This window comes from Barbus barbus, assembly GCF_936440315.1.
Source record: "Barbus barbus genome assembly, chromosome: 19".
Taxonomy (NCBI): domain Eukaryota; kingdom Metazoa; phylum Chordata; class Actinopteri; order Cypriniformes; family Cyprinidae; genus Barbus; species Barbus barbus.
The window spans coordinates 4,569,898-4,588,423 of NC_136747.1; the positions used below are offsets into that span (position 1 = coordinate 4,569,898).

The 18,526-nt window shown below is 39.3% G+C and overlaps 1 protein-coding gene across 1 annotated transcript in view; it reads left to right on the forward strand.

Moving 5' to 3' along the window:
* Positions 1–2,783: 2,783 nt before the first annotated feature.
* The window catches only part of LOC306885317 (transcription factor HIVEP3-like), a gene marked incomplete at both ends in the record, with an annotated part of 29,936 nt that continues 14,193 nt past the window's right edge, over positions 2,784–18,526 (forward strand). The window contains 4 exons of the mRNA XM_079441771.1: positions 2,784–2,793; positions 2,972–3,057; positions 13,221–17,006; positions 17,499–17,638. Coding sequence (XP_079297897.1) covers positions 2,784–2,793; positions 2,972–3,057; positions 13,221–17,006; positions 17,499–17,638 — 4,022 coding nt within the window. The remainder of the gene's footprint in view (positions 2,794–2,971; positions 3,058–13,220; positions 17,007–17,498; positions 17,639–18,526) is intronic.

Here is an 18,526-nt window from a genome sequence, read left to right on the forward strand (position 1 = left end):
GTAAGGGCCTGCAGTGATCTGGTTTGATCGGGGTGGTACTGTTCTGCAAGACTGTAATTCAGCTCTCCTGGATGCAGTCCAATAAAAGAAGACATTCTTATGAGAAGTGCAAATGAAGCCAAACCAGTAGAGTGTGGGAACGTTTTACAAAACTACAAATAAAAAATGCTCTGCAGTCGGCACTCCAGTAAAGTCACACTTGCATCATGTATATTTAGCTAGCACTTTATGCAACAGACTGGTTTGAAGCAAGCAACTTTACCATATTAAACATGAAAAAAGTGTCAGTATCACTTTCAGTTAGAATTACAACTTGATTTTACTATAAAGCAGCTCTATGTGTATATGAATATGTATAGAATACGTATAACTATTTTAACAAATTGCAAAAGATGAATAATTGATCAAAGCCTACTGATTAATTGATTAAATATTTGACAATTAGTTGATTAATCATTCTAATAATCGTAAGATTAACCTTTTGTAGAATTGTTCTTTTGCAGCCCTAATAGATATCTTCAGGTATATTAGGCTGCTGTCACTTTAAGACATAATGCACTGATCCAATACGCACTTCTTAAGTTAACTGAAGACATAACCAACCGTGTTTACATTAATACTCACTAAGACAGGTATTTTGACAATTTTATGTGTATTTGAGTGTTCTGCCACAAAAATCCACGAAAAGACAAAGAATGTGGTATCGCATGTTATCTGGTGTAGAATATCAGAGACTGAATCAGACAAATTTAAGATGCATCAGAACATTGAAACCTGAGGAGCTGGAATTCAGAGAGGCCCCAAGGAAACAGGACAATGTCATAAATTAGATTCTGGCACCACTGGTCTGAAGCAAGCAAACTAACCAACTTTTTCACAGAACAGCTTACAACCTTGAGACAAAAGAACACTTATTGATAATTCCAATTTAGGAAGGAGACCGTCAAATTTGGGGCAAATAATCAAGACTGATGGTCAAAGAGATGGCCATCACATGTTCCACGATTGAATTCACGAGTTTCCTTTGACTGACTTCTCCCCCACATAGAAGACAGACCAAACCAAAATTCCTTTGTCTAAAGAACATGCCTTCATTCTCCATAGAACTATACAAAGACTTTATTTTTCATATGCACATAAAATCATCCTAAAAGGACATTTCTATGCAGAACCCCATATTATGTTTGTAACCCACATATTAGACTATCATGTTTTAATCAAATATTATGTATGTCTTTTAAATCATTATTGAATAGCTGAAGGATTCCTATGCATGTTTGGTATGTATGAGTTTGAAAAATCATGCTTTAAATGTTTCTTCCAATCAATTATTTGTCAAATGTAGCATAGTCTTGTTATAGAAACCATGTTCAAAAGTATACTTTGCAAGGGGCTGTAAAGTTCGGACCTCTGACTGAACAGATAACATGTTCATTTATTGATGGGGTGGAGAAACAAAGCAATACCCTGAGCAAGGACAGTATCTAATTGGTCAAGACGTCCAGATGGGATGACATCAAACTCTCTCTTCTTCTTAAAAATGCTCTCTTACAACCTCTTGGTCCTCTCCCTTCTCCTCTTCTTCTCTTTTGCCACTGCGTTTTGATGCTGCTCTTTGAGCGTGCTCTGACCCATGTGTCAGCTGCTACCACAATGAGAAGAAAATCACCTAGTCTTGTTACATCCTTTTATTCTTATTCTTTTACTTTAGTTTCTTTTCTTTCCGTGGAGTTTCGTGTTCTAATGTAAGTTTGCTGCAAAGTCCAGCTACGACTGCACTCGCTCAAACTTCAACCAGACCAACTCCGCATCCTCAGCCAACGCCCAAGACATCACTTCAAAGACTACCGAACTCTCAACCAATCAGACACTTCGGGGAACCCCCCCTCCCCTCTGTCTGCAACGACGACGAGACACAAAGGAGACCCCTTAACACTGGCAAAGCAAGCAAGTAACACCTCCAGGTTATAACTGAATCGGTGTATTTAATATAAATTTTAGCCTCATTGAGAAACTCAAAACAAGGGTTAAATAAGTGATTGATGGTTGTTCAGGTCGATGCAATTGAACATATTGCTGTAAACTTGGGATTTCACATTTTCATTCTCTTAAACTCATCCTTTCCTCACTTTCTCTCTTTCTGCAACGTGTGAATGTGTGAATGCATGTGTTCATGTGTTAGATTAGTTTATGTCTTGTTTATATAAATAAAATCTTATTTATATAGAAAAGAGAAGTATCTTGTGTTTTGTGCTCACAAGTTAATGTCTTAATCTGCCGATATTGTTACTGTGCTATTAAATAGTGTTTTCACTATATTTTGGATTTTAATATCCAGTGCAGAGTTTGTTATATGGCTCGTTCAGTGATCAGCTGTAAAACAATGATTCTGTTCAAATTCCCTATAAAATCATAAATTATTCCCTTTGAGCTAAATTAAACTATTTGCTTTAAATTACATATTAATATTACGTTTTTTTTATTGCGTTACACTGGGACATGGCTTTCTGCGCACGGTTCAGATCTGTCAGTGCAAGTACACATTGAGTTCACGGTTTATTGTGCATAACAGCTCTTTTTAACATCAAGTGTGTCCCGCACTTCACTTTCTCTTTCATGCATGTTTAATATTTTATGCAGTCTTGCGCTGCTCATATGTATTTAGATATTAAGATATACACAGTATAGCAAACTCTCTATCAATAGACAGTTTATATCATCGCCACAATATACAGGTGTTTGTGTTAATTCATAGTTTTGACTTTACTATTCTACATGGTAATATGGAAAATGGTAGAAATTAAAATGAGCAGGTGTGTCCAAACTTTTGACTTTTGGTGGTGTACATAAAGGCAGTTCAATATCTAATAGCAGATTGGCTTACAGTTATTTATTATGTTGAGGTGTGTATTTAGCTTTTGGTTTAGACTGTGTGTGTGTGAGTGAGTGATTGTCTTTCTCTGTTTTGCAGGTGACATTGAGCCCAGCGTTTTCTCCTTTGACACAGAGAACAGGATATTCAGACTGACCCACCTGGAGTACACGGACACAAGACGGGTAAAGCAGAGACTCACCTAGTGTCTGATGTTCTAGTCTAATGTGATGTGACAGGCGAGGACAATTTGAATGTGAGCTATGACAAGGACATCTAAGGGATGTGTGGGGTTGTTGAGTAACTCAGGGTCTGTCTCTTGTCCTGTTATCCTTGCTTTGCAGAGAGTTGGTGCACAGCCCTTATATATTTTATTTAGTAATGTGCAGGGACATCAGAGGTTTTCAAATGTACAGCCCTTTCTGTAAAATTACAAGTACAAACCCTATTCCAAAAAAGTTGGGACACTGTACAAATTACAAATAAAAAAATAATGCAATAATTTACAAATCTCATAAACTTATATTTTATTCACAATAGAATATAGATAACATATCAAATGTTGAAAGTGAGACATTTTGAAATGTCATGCCAAATATTGGCTCATTTTGGATTTCATGAGAGCTACACATTCCAAAAAAGTTGGGACAGGTAGCAATAAGAGGCCGGAAAAGTTAAATGCACATATAAGGAACAGCTGGAGGACCAATTTGCAACTTATTAGGTCAATTGGCAACATGATTGGGTATAAAAAGAGCCTCACAGAGTGGCAGTGTCTCTCAGAAGTCAAGATGGCAAGAGGATCACCAATTCCCCCAATACTGCGGCGAAAAATAGTGGAGCAATATCAGAAAGGAGTTTCTCAGAGAAAAATTGCAAAGAGTTTGAAGTTATCATCATCTACAGTGCATAATATCATCCAAAGATTCAGAGAATCTGGAACAATCTCTGTGCGTAAGGGTCAAGGCCGGAAAACCATACTGGATGCCCGTGATCTTCGGGCCCTTAGACGGCACTGCATCACATACAGGAATGCTACTGTAATGGAAATCACAACATGGGCTCAGGAATACTTCCAGAAAACATTGTCGGTGAACACAATCCACCGTGCCATTCGCCGTTGCCGGCTAAGACTCTATAGGTCAAAAAAGAAGCCATATCTAAACATGATCCAGAAGCGCAGGCGTTTTCTCTGGGCCAAGGCTTATTTAAAATGGACTGTGGCAAAGTGGAAAACTGTTCTGTGGTCAGACGAATCAAAATTTGAAGTTCTTTTTGGAAAATTGGGACGCCATGTCATCCGGACTAAAGAGGACAAGGACAAGCCAAGTTGTTATCAGTGCTCAGTTCAGAAGCCTGCATCTCTGATGGTATGGGGTTGCATGAGTGTGTGTGGCATGGGCAGCTTACACATCTGGAAAGGCACCATCAATGCTGAAAGGTTCAACATATGCTCCCATCCAGACATTGTCTCTTTCAGGGAAGACCTTGCATTTTCCAACATGACAATGCCAGACCACATACTGCATCAATTACAACATCATGGCTGCGTAGAAGGAGGATCCGGGTACTGAAATGGCCAGCCTGCAGTCCAGATCTTTCACCCATAGAAAACATTTGGCGCATCATAAAGAGGAAGATGCGACAAATAAGACCTAAGACAGTTGAGCAACTAGAAGCCTGTATTAGAAAAGAATGGGACAACATTCCTATTCCTAAACTTGAGCAACTTGTCTCCTCAGTCCCCAGACGTTTGCAGACTGTTATAAAAAGAAGAGGGATGCCACACAGTGTTAAACATGGCCTTGTCCCAACTTTTTTGAGATGTGTTGATGCCATGAAATTTTAAATAAACTTATTTTTCCCTTAAAATTATAAATTTTCTCAGTTTAAACATTTGATATGTCATCTATGTTGTATTCTGAATAAAATATTGAAATTTGAAACTTCCACATCATTGCATTCTGTTTTTATTCACAATTTGTACAGTGTCCCAACTTTTTTGGAATCGGGTTTGTAAATTATGGTTTAGAAATCATGTGTGTACACAGCTTTTTGAGAAATACCTTTAAATCAGTTCTATCAATTTGTCCATTGCACCACATCTTGCAGGTGAGCAGCACATTTAAAACACACACACACACACACGCACACACACACACATGTTGGTTTTTGTGGTTTATGGGGACTCTCCATAGGCGTAATGGTTTTTATACTGAACAAACTGTGTGTGCTATTGCCCTACACCAACCCTACACCTAAACTTAGCCCTCACAGGAGACTTTGTGCATTTTTAGATTTTCAAAAAAAAACACCATTTAGTATGTTTTTTAAGCCTTTTGAATTACGGGGACATAGGCAGTGTCCTCATAAACCACCTTCATATTGTAATACCTCTGTCATACCCATGTCATTATACAAATTTATGTCCTCAGCACACACACACACACACACACACACACACACACACACAGACTTATTATTAAAAATACAGTTGTCCAGCATCTTGCATTTCCAAAGGTAAAAATGTGTTCTGTGTGAATGGCTCTGTCACTTGTCAACATTTTTTTCTCAGAATAGCCATAAAATAAAACACTTAAAAAAAAGTTAATTTACAATGATTGACATTATTGTTTACTGGTATTTTGTTGCTGATGTGTGAATAGTATTTCAAATCCTGTGTGAACAGAATCCAAAATTTGACAGTAATTTACAGAGTTTAATGCAGGTATTGTTGCTGTAATGTAATGTACAAAATCAAAAGGCCCCAGGACAGATCCCTGAGGTACCCCATGTCCCCTTTCCACTGTCAGTTTACTGCTGCTGCTGCGGTTGCCCCAAATGCTAAACAAAACTGGAGCTGTTTACGCTGGAAATGCCTGATGTTGTGATGCATCATATGTCTAGTTGACAGACATCCTAATCTCATGTTGGTGTGTTTACCTCAAAATACATACTTAAAATTAAGAGTAAACTAAGACTATAATTTGCTGTGTTTGTTTATGGACATGTTATGTAGTAACAGACAGTAGCAAGTTATATCATTATTCAGAGAAGTTTGTAGTTCCCCCACTTTACTTTCACTTCTGGCAAAAGAATCAGCATAATTTCAGTGAAAAAGGTAAGTGTTTCTCAAGACAATTACATAGACCCATGGCTTTACTAAATAATTATTGCCAATGTAGTTGTCCATGGTCCAAGAGACTGCCAGGTGTCCACCTGCATCGCCCAGAATATTTTCCAAAGCAAGTACCCTAAACAGCAGTGTTGAAATTAAACACCATAATCACACACACTTAGGAAATTCTATATTAGAGAATCATGTGATATGGATGTTTTATTATCCAACAATGTGATACTTTGGCTTTTCTTTTTAGATTTGCTTGTCCACATCAGAGATCAGAGTTGCTAGAAGGTCATCCCTTGTCATAGCTGTACCACACACACCGATTTTAGTCATCATTTTCTGACTGATTTCATCTCCCTGTTCTGTACATAAGTTAAATGCTTGTCATGTCTTAGATTTCAGCAAAGTAAATACACAGACAGTCTTGTCTGCTCTGGCTCTGGCTGCAAGAGACAGTCATTTTACCACTGCCTCAGAGTCAAAGGGCTCATTTGCTGCCTTTGTTTTCTATAAGCATTTTTGTGACAGCCCTAACTGACAGGGGGTCATTTCTTGTGCAATGATGTAACTAGCTGCTTAACTATCATAGTATAGCACATTATTGGAGAAACTAACCAACTAGTCACGACTGTTTCCCAAAACCATAAACTATGGTTTCAGGAAACACAGAATCGCTGAACTAAGTTGGTAACAACAGAACTTATGACCATAGCTGGCTAACGAGGCTTTTGGGAAGAGCTTAAACCAGTGATGGGAAAATTTGGCCCTTCCAGGCCACTTTCCTGCAGAGATTTGATCCAACCGGGATAAACCTCACCTGCCTGTAACCTTCTAGTAGTCTTGAAGACAATGATTAGCTGGTTCAGGTGTGTTTGATTAGGCTTGGGGCTAAATTCTGAAGGAAAGTGGCCTGGAAGTGCCGAGTTTGCCCACCCCTGCCTTAAACCATTGTTAGAACTTTTGCATTTCCTTTATTTTTTTTCCTAACCATTAATAAAACAGGAACATGCTGTCCATTTACATCATTTAATTTCTCACTTCCTTTTCCCATTCATTGAAACAAATTCTCAGTATAAAAAATTGCACCTGTTACCGTAAAGGGGTAACCAGATGGCCATTTTACAGAAGTTGATATGATTCTTTAGGGTCTTAATGAAAAGTTTGTCACATAGTTTGGTTAAAATTTCTCAATGGCAGTGTAAAAAACACTTTTTTTTTACCATAACAAAAACAGCTCTTTTCAGACCAAGCTGTTTTCTAGCATTTTCCTTTAAATGTAAATGAGCTCTACTCACCCCACCCCTCTCTTCCAAGCCACTCTCTGAGGGACTCTTTACTTTAGCTGTATTTATCGTAAAATTAGCTAAATAGCACATTATTAGTTTGGCAACTTTCATAAAAGAACCTTTTACTCCCTTCTTCTGGAGGTGAAGCTAGATCACGAATGATTCGCGCTAACATAGATGTCTTCAGCGGGTAAGATGTCAGGAGAACACCTCAGTCGCTTAGGAGCCATTCTTGTCTACATCTGCTCCGGTGGTAAAACAACGGCGGACTGATGACAGCTCACTCAGAGCAGGTCTAAGTTAAGATGCCAGTCCAGTTTGTGCTGAAACGCTACTGTCAATCAAACTATCATGGGAGGGGACTGTCTGCGCGACGTCACACAGACTGAGATCATCTGAGATCGGCTCGATTTGAGAAAGGGGAAATGATTTAACAAGATTTAAAAAAAAAAACACTGGGTGGATTTTTATCATTATTGGGTGGTTGTGTACACACACTGCCAACACACATTTCAGTTCAAACAACTTGTAAAAGTGCATTTAGCATCCGATGACCCCTTTAACTCAAACCTCTCAATTCAAATCAACATCATTCAAAAGTGCATGCATTTAAAGACACAAAAATAATTTAGAAGACAGCTAGACAATTACCAAAACACCCTAAACCACCTTTGAAACTCATTCTGGTTTAAACTGCTCTTCTCAGCATGGATGTGTTTCCAGTTTGCACTTTCTGACCCACCGGCCTATTTCCTTCAGTACTGCACTCTGTGCTACAAAACTATATGAACGGAAAGAAACAGAAAACTGTGGTGATGTCAGAGTTCCTGGTCTTATTTCAGCTGGAGCGGAGGTTTTTCAGCGAGTTTGGGCAGTTAACGTGGAAGTTCTCCAGAGCCACTCTTTTACTGCACCCCTTTTTTTTCCACCTGCGGCCTGATTCTTTCCATCTTGTGTAGATTCTGGACTGATGGGTGCAACAGAAAGCTGAATGGGAAAGTGTGCTTGAAGTCTTTTCCCTCACTCTCTCCATATTGGAAAAAAGAAAACAGCAGCTTTTCAGAATAACTAGAAATGTCCAGTTCTGTCTGAAGTGAATGAGGGAATCCTAATGCTTCTAAATGATGTGTCAACAGACACTAGATTTGCATTAGACCACATTACCTTTCAGTCAGTGGTGGTGTTGAAGACTGTGTGGGAAACGCAGCTTCTATTACAATTTCATCAAAAATACAGCAGTGACTAAAAATAATCTATAATAAGTGTCACTCTTGAAGCAAACAAAGAATAGCATACTTTAAAAAGATAATATTTATTATGGAAATATACTTTTAAAGAATATATTTAAGTATGAACTGAATATAATGTTTTTGGACATTTAAATGAAAATGCATTATAGTTTAAATTAATATTAAATGCAATTAGTTCGATTTTTTTCCTGAAAGGTACTTTAAAGTAAAACTTTGAATTTGACAGTATTACACAGTGCACATTTAAAAAAATAAATAAAAAAGTGGCCTTTTATTTCACTGATATATTATCTGCAAATTTTTTTTTTTAAATATACTTTTAAGTTAAGAAGTACACTACAAGTATTTCACATTCAACCTACAAATACATTACAATTAAGCACACATTTTGTGTAAAATATCACAGCATTATTTATTCATGATCAAAATAAAAAGAAAAAAACAAGTTATTGTTTCTTACATAGAACATTAAATACTTTAATAAACAAGATAGACTAACTAAGAAATGATTTCTTGATATTTGCTGGACAACAGTCTCTAAAAACATCATTATGTGTCCTAACTGGATGTCGTGCTTCGCTGGCAGTCTGTGAGAACATTTGAACCAATATTTGATTGTTAATTGGAAAGACATGTCTTTTAATCATTGCAGTTTTGTACAAGGTCAGTCTCTAACATTTGACAGTCCAACAATCTAAAGTCAGAGGGTGCGGTTAGTTGAACTCTCTTCTTTCATTTTATATGCGTATTCAACACACCCGATCTCCTTCTGACAAGGATGCTTTCATTGCATTACAGCAGCTCATTACACTGAATTGCCATCCGTTCTCTATTTCAGAGCAAAACAAAATATTCAATAAGAAAATAATGTAGAAGAGACTTCATTTTGTCCATATTCTGCTAGGAATTGACTGGATGGGCATTACTAGAATGAAACCAAACCTTAATGCAACTTTGCTAAAAACTTTACTAAATTACTAAAAAAAAGACAGTCTATGTGATGCCAACAGAAACTTACTTTGCATTACTTACTTTACTTTTAGTCATTTAACTTACCATTTCAGAGGCAACAATCATTTGTGAAAATGTATCAATGCACCAAGGAATAGTTCTCAATAAGAGCATGCTGGTTCAGAATATGGTCAAATTTGATTCCCCCCTTTCCCTAAAAAATATATGACACATTTTGGCATTGATAAGTGGCATGTGTGCCTCCCACTCTTTGAAAATCTCTGCTGTCCATCCGCCGTAGCTACGCGAAGCATAATCTCACCTCCCCTTCGCCTCACGGTTAGCACGCTAGACTACGGCAGCTCATTCATACATTCAGCCTCTCTCTCTCACCATCTCTCTCGCTATGACTCACGCTCTCAGCCTTCACTCAAAGCCTGACTGCTCTCACACATTAGCAGGGCTGAAGAGGAGACCTGCAGCTACCAGGTAAAAGACATTGATGATTACTTGTCTAATCTGCTTGATTACCAGGTTTTACACATGTCCACTTCTGCAGGGCTCACATTTACGGGATCATGATGCTGCTCCTCTTAGCATTAATCTGTATGTTTCGTGTTATGTGTTATGCTGAATTTTGAGAGTTATATATGGCTGGTTGTACAGTGTGGCTGCATGCTGCCCATAATGTACTGTGTGTGTTTGTGTGTGTGAGTTTCAAATGGCTGCCAGTACAGAAGGCAAGCAAAGAGAGGATGAATGGACTGACTGTACTGCGTATGTGTCCTCCTCTACGCTGCTGCCGTATGAATGAGACTCGGGGCGGATGGATGCCGGGGGTGGCCCAGGGCTGTTTCACTGGTAGGAGGGGAAATTGAAATCCCGGGAGATGGACACAAACAGTGTAGATGAAGTCACTGGGATTCGTTTGATGGTTTGCGAATGTGTACGGAAGAGACAGATGTATAGAAAAGGCAAAAGACTGCTTATCTGGAATGCCTGACACAGGGTTTTAGAGCATCAACAGAGAGAGAATGACTGCAGAGCTGAGATGCTTTGTGTTGTTTATCTCTGTCTGTATGAGTAATGTTTATGTAATGTGAAGTTCTACGAGAGATTTCATTATGACCATGCAGTAAACACAGATAGAGCATTTGTTGCTCTGAGACCTCAGAATTTTTCCAGTACGGTTAAAATATGCACTTTTTATCTGTTTTGATCTCATAGTCAAGTCTGTGAATGGCATCTGAGTGTAAAGTGGTTTATTTATCATGAGCTTTGCTAATTGCGGTCTTCTACTTTGGATGAATTTGAATTTACTTGCATTCATCTTTTAAAATTGAATTTGAAAATATATAATTTGATTTTAAGATTCTATTTGATTTTGTTTTAAATGAAACTATGAAAAGAAATACTAGATTGTGATATTGTTTTTCCCTGTCCATCAGCTCCCGTCTGGAGAGATTAGTTTTTTTGGAGAGAAGGGGGGGGGGGGGGGCACCTTGGCTGGTCAGGCGCTCACTCTGTAGTCAAGGAGGATGCTGGGAGATAAATTTAGCCCTCCAGCTTTGCTTCCATCTGCCATTGCATGGTTTAGGGCCGTTGCCATAGGAACCACCACTGGGTGCCCATTAGTGAGCGAGAGGGAAAATTGGCGAGCTTTCTTAAAACGTATTTAAACGGCATATTTTTGATTTGGTTAAGTACAGTGTAAAGCTTATGTTTCATGTGTTCGTGGTTTTGATGGAGTGGACAAAGCTTTATTCCCAGATTCTAACCATCTGAGCCTGGCAGGGTTACTCTGTGGTTTGGTAAAACTCGTCACTGACCTCGTTATACAATATTTTCAAATGCTCACAGGTGCCCAGCGATCATGCAGCTTGATGATTCTGTTTGCCACATATTGGCTGTTTTCGTGTTCTCATCAAGTGGGTACAAATCAGTGCCTATGGGTTTTCCCTGTTGCTGGTACGATCCCTTTAAATGCACATTGTCTGTAATCTAGGATATCATCATGGGTTTTGATTACCTGCTGAGATTTTATGAGTTTACCTCAAAAGACCTTGTGTGTTTCAAGTTAAATTCTAATCCTGACTCCTAATCAAGAACATGCTTGGAAAAATAGTTCAGAGAAGACAGATCGGGCCTCTCTGAGGAAGCAGTGTGTGTAGTTTGAATGCAGAATTGTAGAATGGTTATAGAACTGTATTCGAGCTAAAATGAGTCATTATGATGTGCCACTGCAGTCTGTGATTCAAGGTCGCCAGTGTTTTTGAGTGGGAGGACAGAACAGGTGGTTCTAGAGAGATGAATGCTTGCTTGACTCACTTCCAAGTCCAGACAACCACAATGTTTTAGGCCTCCTACACTATCCGTCCGACCTACATATTCTCATCAAACCCAACAAACCGTGAGCCAAAGAATGACATGTGAATACAAACCAGGCAGTTCTATCTTATTTTGGTTAAAACCGAGGTTCTTGTCTTATTGTTTTCAAACCTTTTCTTTAAAACAAAAAGATTTAAACAAAAAGATTTGTTTAGAGCTTCTGTGGTATTGGTTAATTTTCCATGAATCATTTATTTTGGTTGACTGAATGTCAGATTCTCTACACTCAGTGTAATAATATGTATACACACTACAGCATTCTTGATAATATGTATACACACTACAGCATTCTTTAATAATACACTTGTCAGTATGTTCTGTTTTCACTATAATTGGAAGTCTGTGAACACATAGAGTTGGATTCACACAAGAATTGTGCTGGAATGTATAGTTGGCAGTGATTTTGATATGTACCAGCAGGATCTCCTGTGGTTCCACACCTAACCGCCCCCTAAAGCAAAGCGTGGGTGCCAATACCAGCTGGTCAGTGAGTGGGATGCCTAATTCCTTATTGTGTTGCAGTGAAAGCAGTGTCAGAGTTTATTTTCACATGCATCAGTGCTGTCTTAAATTGTGCTTTTGGTAAGAATACCAAACAATCTGAAGTCTTCACTCTTTAATTAGACCCCTTTTTTTCTCCTATATGCACATACACATATACCTATAGAAACTCTAATACTTTAGAATGTTCTTTTAAGTCCAGTTAGACTATTTATTTTTGAACCAGTTTACTTTTAACAGTCAAACAGGAAGAAGGTTAGCAACAATCCATTGTGATTCATTGTCAAGTGTTGGTACCTTACTAAAAAAAAATGCTTTCTGCATTGTTGGATCCGTTTGACTGACAGTTGATATCTTTCTACTGCTCACATATGTATTTCTGTGGTCTGAAGGTCTTGAGCATTGAATATAGCACATGAATATAGAGTGTGTTGTATTTTATTAGCAATTGTTACATAGAATTGACAGTCACTAATTCTGTTGTCGTCTTATATTTCCCAGAATTTAAATCTCTAAAGTGGATCATCATAAAGCATCTGCAGAATAAGGCGACTTGAGAGCATTCATGGAAAAACATAATTGCCATGGATTTCCAAAGACAAGAAAGAACAAGAAACAGAAGAGGCAAAATTTCATCTAACTGAAAAACTGAGAGAAAAAAAAATAAAAATTGTAGTAGTGTTTCATATAATTCTTTGAAGAAGCTCTTCTCACATTGAGCAATAATGTTCACAGAATGCTCCAAAACTGTACAATCCATGCATATGCTATATGGAACAAAATATTTTGCGATGCTCTGAATGGTCATAAATTAATTGATCATTCATACAGTCTGGAATAAACAGTACCTCAAGCTTTCATCTCATTTTATGGAGGCCTTGCATAGCCAGTTGACCATAGGGGAGCAATCTGGAGGTTTAGAAAAGCAGAATGAGACTCCAGCGGACAGCCCCAAGCCACATTCAGTCCCACAGTATCATGAACAGAACACGATTGTCACCCAGCAGCAGCATGCACAACAGCAAAAACATCATAATATTGAGAGAAAACGTCTCAGATTGCAGAGGAAAACTGCTCAGGAGACAGACACTGTTGAAGACGGAACATCACCGAGAAGTTCTGAATGTCTTGATGCTAACATGAGGCAGTCTAGTGAAATACCATCTAAAACTTCATCCCCAGCAGTATCAGCTATACCATCATGTTCCACGGATGAGGCTTTGGAAGGTACACCTAGACAAAAACGTGAGCGTAAACCTCAAAAGCCCGGAAAGTATGTGTGCTCATACTGTGGTCGCGCTTGTGCTAAGCCCAGCGTGCTTCAGAAACATATTCGATCCCACACTGGAGAGAGACCTTACCCCTGTGCACCATGTGGGTTCTCCTTTAAGACTAAAAGTAATCTTTACAAGCACAGAAAGTCCCACACTCATAGGGTGAAAGCTGGTCTGACTGTAGAAACAGAGGGACCAGGTATAAGCTGTTCAGAGGAGCCACTTACAGAATCAGATGAAGAAAGCCAACCATCTTCCTTTTTAGAAAAACAAAGAATGTCCACTGAAAAGTCAAATGTCAAAGAAAAGGGCTCTGAGGGACAGTTACAAGGTATAGAAGACTCCCATGCAGTTAAAAAGAGACTTGCAATGAGACTTAGCAGAGGAAGACGAACACCAATAGGATCATCTGATGAAGCGTCCTCATCGTTTGGTCTTAGTAGCAAAGGTAGCACAGAGTCTGGCTATTTCTCTCGATCTGAGAGCACAGAAGTTTCTCAAGATAGTCCACCAAACACAAGTGCCAAAAGCTATGCAGAGGTCATACTTGGAAAGTTCGGTCGCCTTGGTCATTTACAAAGGACTGCTCATGAACAACATGGCAGTCCTGCTGGGCAAGAAGGAAAAAGAATTCCATTCACTGTGCCTAAAAAGCAAGTTATTGACCACATAACTAAACTCATCACCATCAACGAGGCTGTGGTAGACACCAGTAAGATTGATAGTGTCAAACCCAGAAAGTTCTCACTCTCTAGGAGAAGCAGCACAGAAGTGAAGCCAACCTCTTCTAAAGAGTCCTTTATTCACAGTCCAAAAGAAACAGATCTGAGTGCAAAGAGCAGTGGTTCCATTACTCTTGGCGTACCTTGTGAGAAATTTCAGCAGCATTCTCTTAGTGTCCAGCAAACTGACCCGGCCACCACAGCTCCTCTACTAAGAAGTCACTCTATGCCATCAGATGCAGGTGTTAGTGATGTGTCTGAAACTTCTCGCAGCCTTCGCCTTAGCCAATCTTTTGATGACCAGCAACCAGTTCAGAATCGGCGTCACGGTATGCTAAGACGGCAGCCTGCCATTGAATTGCCCATAGGTGCTGAAATGACCATGGAGGAACAATCCTATTCCAGCTCACCATTTCATCCCTCAGTTTCTACAGTGCCTGATCCCAGCCTGAAACAAGAGCCATTTGAGTGTGATGCATGTGGTATAGTTTTTACTGACTGGGAGAGATATCAAACACACAAACAACACTGCTGCACGGTTCATATTTCTCAACAAACTGAAAGTCAAGTCTATCAAGTGGAAGAACCCATAAGAACACATACAACTCGTCCTGCTGCTTTTGCATTTAGAAAAAGAAGGAAAGAAGAGAGTATTGAACTTGAAGATCATTCTTTACCCTCCATTTCTTACATACCACTGAAAGGTTATACACCAACTTGTGAACAGCCTACTAAAGGGACCACTCAAGAACATGGTACAGAAGGTGCTTTGAAAGGAATATCTGTCATACAGCATACTAGTTCATTTGAGAAACATGATAGTACTTTAAAAACACCTGGACCAGATGAGGTCTCTCACTCTCATGATGTCTCTCACTGTTCCCCTTACTCACAATCAAAGCAGCAGGCAAGTAAACCATCCTTTCGTAAACTTGTACGTCAACACAATGTCCAAGTGCCAGAAATCCTGGTCACTGAAGATTCAAACACCAACACCATGGCAGTATCGCCCCTTCCAACTATCCACAAAATAAAGGACGTTGAAAAAGTAAGTGAGTTCCAATGGCCCCAAAGAAGTCCAACTTTGGCCCAACTTCCGATTGAGAAGTTACCACCTAAAAAGAAACGTCTTCGTCTCGTAGAAGCTGCTCAGTCATCAGGGGACTCAAGCTTTGAATCAATGTCCCTGCCTCACAGTCCGAGTCAAGACAGTTGTGTGTCTCATACCTCCAGTCGGTCAACTTCATTTGAAGAGGCTTGCAGAGGTGATGCAGTTACAACGCCAACTAGGAGATCAAGAGCCCCTCATACGTTGACAATTCCCACAAATCCTCACAGAGAAATGAGGCGCTCTGCATCTGAGCAGGCGCCCCATGTTCCTCAGCATGCTAACCTTATTACGGAAACTCGCAGTAAGTCATTCGACTACAGTAGTTTGTCTCCAGATCGAACCCCTGCGGGATGGAGAGAAAGGCGGAAATGTCTTCTAATGAGGCATCGTGCAGTGAGGGAACCTGAGGAGGAAGACCAATCTTCTAAAGCCATCAACACCTGTTCTCCCACTCGAAGGACTAACACATCGCCTAGCTATAGCCCAGGCACCTCCTACAGTCCAACCACCACCCATCTTGTGACTTTAAGCAATACTGTACACTTATTTGGTGAGAAGCAGGTCATGCAATCACAGCATGTTTTATCAGAGAATACCCAACAGAATGCATTGCAGTTGACCCCACTGATTCATATTGATCAGCCCACAACAGTGGGAAGTCTGCTTTGTCCATCAGGTGCTGCCAGAGCTCATTATTCTTCAATGTCGACAGGACTTAAGCTTGAAATTCCAGTGGAGAATGAATTGATGAATTCTGACACCAGGGTCAACCAGCCATACCTCACTCATTATCCCCATCAGAATCTTGGTTTTGATGTTACTTCAAACCCAGAACCACTGACACCTTTACCAGCCCAGAGAATTCCAGTCCGTCTTAATTCACACCTTACACATTATGCAGGCTCAATTTACACTACAGTTTCACAAACATTTACCGCAAGGCCTCAGGAACCTTGCTGCTCTGGAATCAGTTCAGTTGCAATGGCCTCAAAGTTTGAAATCACGGACCAACAACCAATATCTGATGGATCCAAATCAATAAGTGCTGGCGCAACCAAACGTGTGCTGTCCCCCACGAGCAGTGAGGAGCTCATCCCAGAAAGTGAGCAACAACAAAAACGAGTGAAAGAGGAGGAGGACAATCAGGAAAATGAAAGTGGAAATGATAAAGTGTTGATCGAATGCAAGAAGGAAGAAAGACTTGGTGAGCAAAGTGTCATCTTCCCTACAGAACACAGAGAACCACCATTTCCGACTCTTAACACTAACCTTAATTTTAGCTGGTGCTATCTAAACTACATAAAGCCCAATCCGTCCATACAGAGTGAACAAAACTCAGTCTATTCCTCATGGCATACAAGTACCTGCAACCCATACCCTCCTGGCCTGACAAGCAAGGACATGCTAGCCCTGTTGCACTGCAGGCAGAGACATGCAGCACTCATCTACACCACGGCGGCCATATCACCCTCGCTGGACAGGAAACAAGAAACACCTGACTCCCAAAAGCCTAACGTGACAGAGGTAAATGTAACAACTCTTGAATTTATAGTCAATGCATGGAAATTCTTACACTTGTGTTTTGGAACATGGTTGCTGGTTCCAATCTGCTCCAAGCTGGTCATTAGTTGTTTAACCAGCTACCATTTTCTCAAAACAGCTTGACCATTTAAAACTTGATTTTCTAACAGGGAGAATGACTGATATGGTAGCTGTCATTGATTTTATTAAATTGGGGGCTTATCTTTGTTTAGCTCAGTATTTTAAAATGTATATGAGTGTTTTAGTAACATAAAATGTTAAAAATTGACTTAAAAATATCACAATTAGCTTCACGGTCCACATTCCAGTCTTTTTGCCTTTTCTATTTTTTTTTTAATTTACTCTTGACAACTTAAAAGTAAGTTAGATCTAATGCTATCTGGAAAATGTTGAATGAGACTTCCCCCCCATCTCTGTCTCCCTGGGCACCCGGAATAGGGTTGGTGAACTTGCCCGTGTCTCTCTCGAGTGTAGGTACATGCCACACAGCCCACAGAACTGAAAGAAGCCCAGCAAGCTGAGTTGACAGAGGTAGAAAAGAAAACATCTGAGGAGAAGGAGGATCAACTATCTACCTCCAAATACAGCTCACGGGTTCAAATTTGTGAAGGAGGGTAAGTCATACTAATATGCAATGTGTAAAAGTATGATGTTGTAGATGATTGCAGTATATCTTAGCTATGGTGTATGCAAGGCAGCATTGTAGTCTATATAAATAGATATTTTGTTGCTTTTCTTCACAATTTCCTGCAAGCAATTCAGCTTAAACCTCCATTCAAACTTTTTGTAGATACTTCCCTGATAGCACACGTACATCTCAGAGACGTCTATTTGATGTCTGCATTTACATCTGCAAGATGTATTATTTAGGGTGTTTGCTCATCTGCAATACGTCTATAGGACGTTTCCTTTTAGATGTCAAATAGACGTCTATTAGATGTCTTTAAGATCTTTATGATTTAGAATGTATGTAAAACTGACATCTGAAAGACGTCTGCCAGACGTTTGTAGACAGCAGATGCTTTCCAGATCAAGAGATCTTTAACAGACATCTTGCAGACGTATGTGTGCTATCTGGGTTAATTCTTATGGAGGCTATCTATGTGCTGTCTATTTTTGCTTTTTGTAAACATTATACTTGTAAAATGTAATAGTAAAGTAAAGCTTATTTGGTCATACAAAATAAAACAAAGTGATAATATTATTAAAATACAAATTTGCAATTCATCATGAAAACAGCAAGGCCAACTCTGATAAATATGGAAGCCCGTTTCCACCACTAAATAAAAAATAAAAAGGTAATTGCGATTTTACATCTCGCAATTCGGACTTCTTGTAAATTTCGAGTTATAGTCAAATTTGTATTTTTTTCCTCAGAATTGGACTTTATAACTCACAATTGACCTATCGGTAAGCCCTGCTCCCCTTAGTTACTGTTGCTCCCTCGGACAAACAAACAGAGTTGCTCACTGTCTTCCAATGACAGCTGTCAGTGTGAAAAC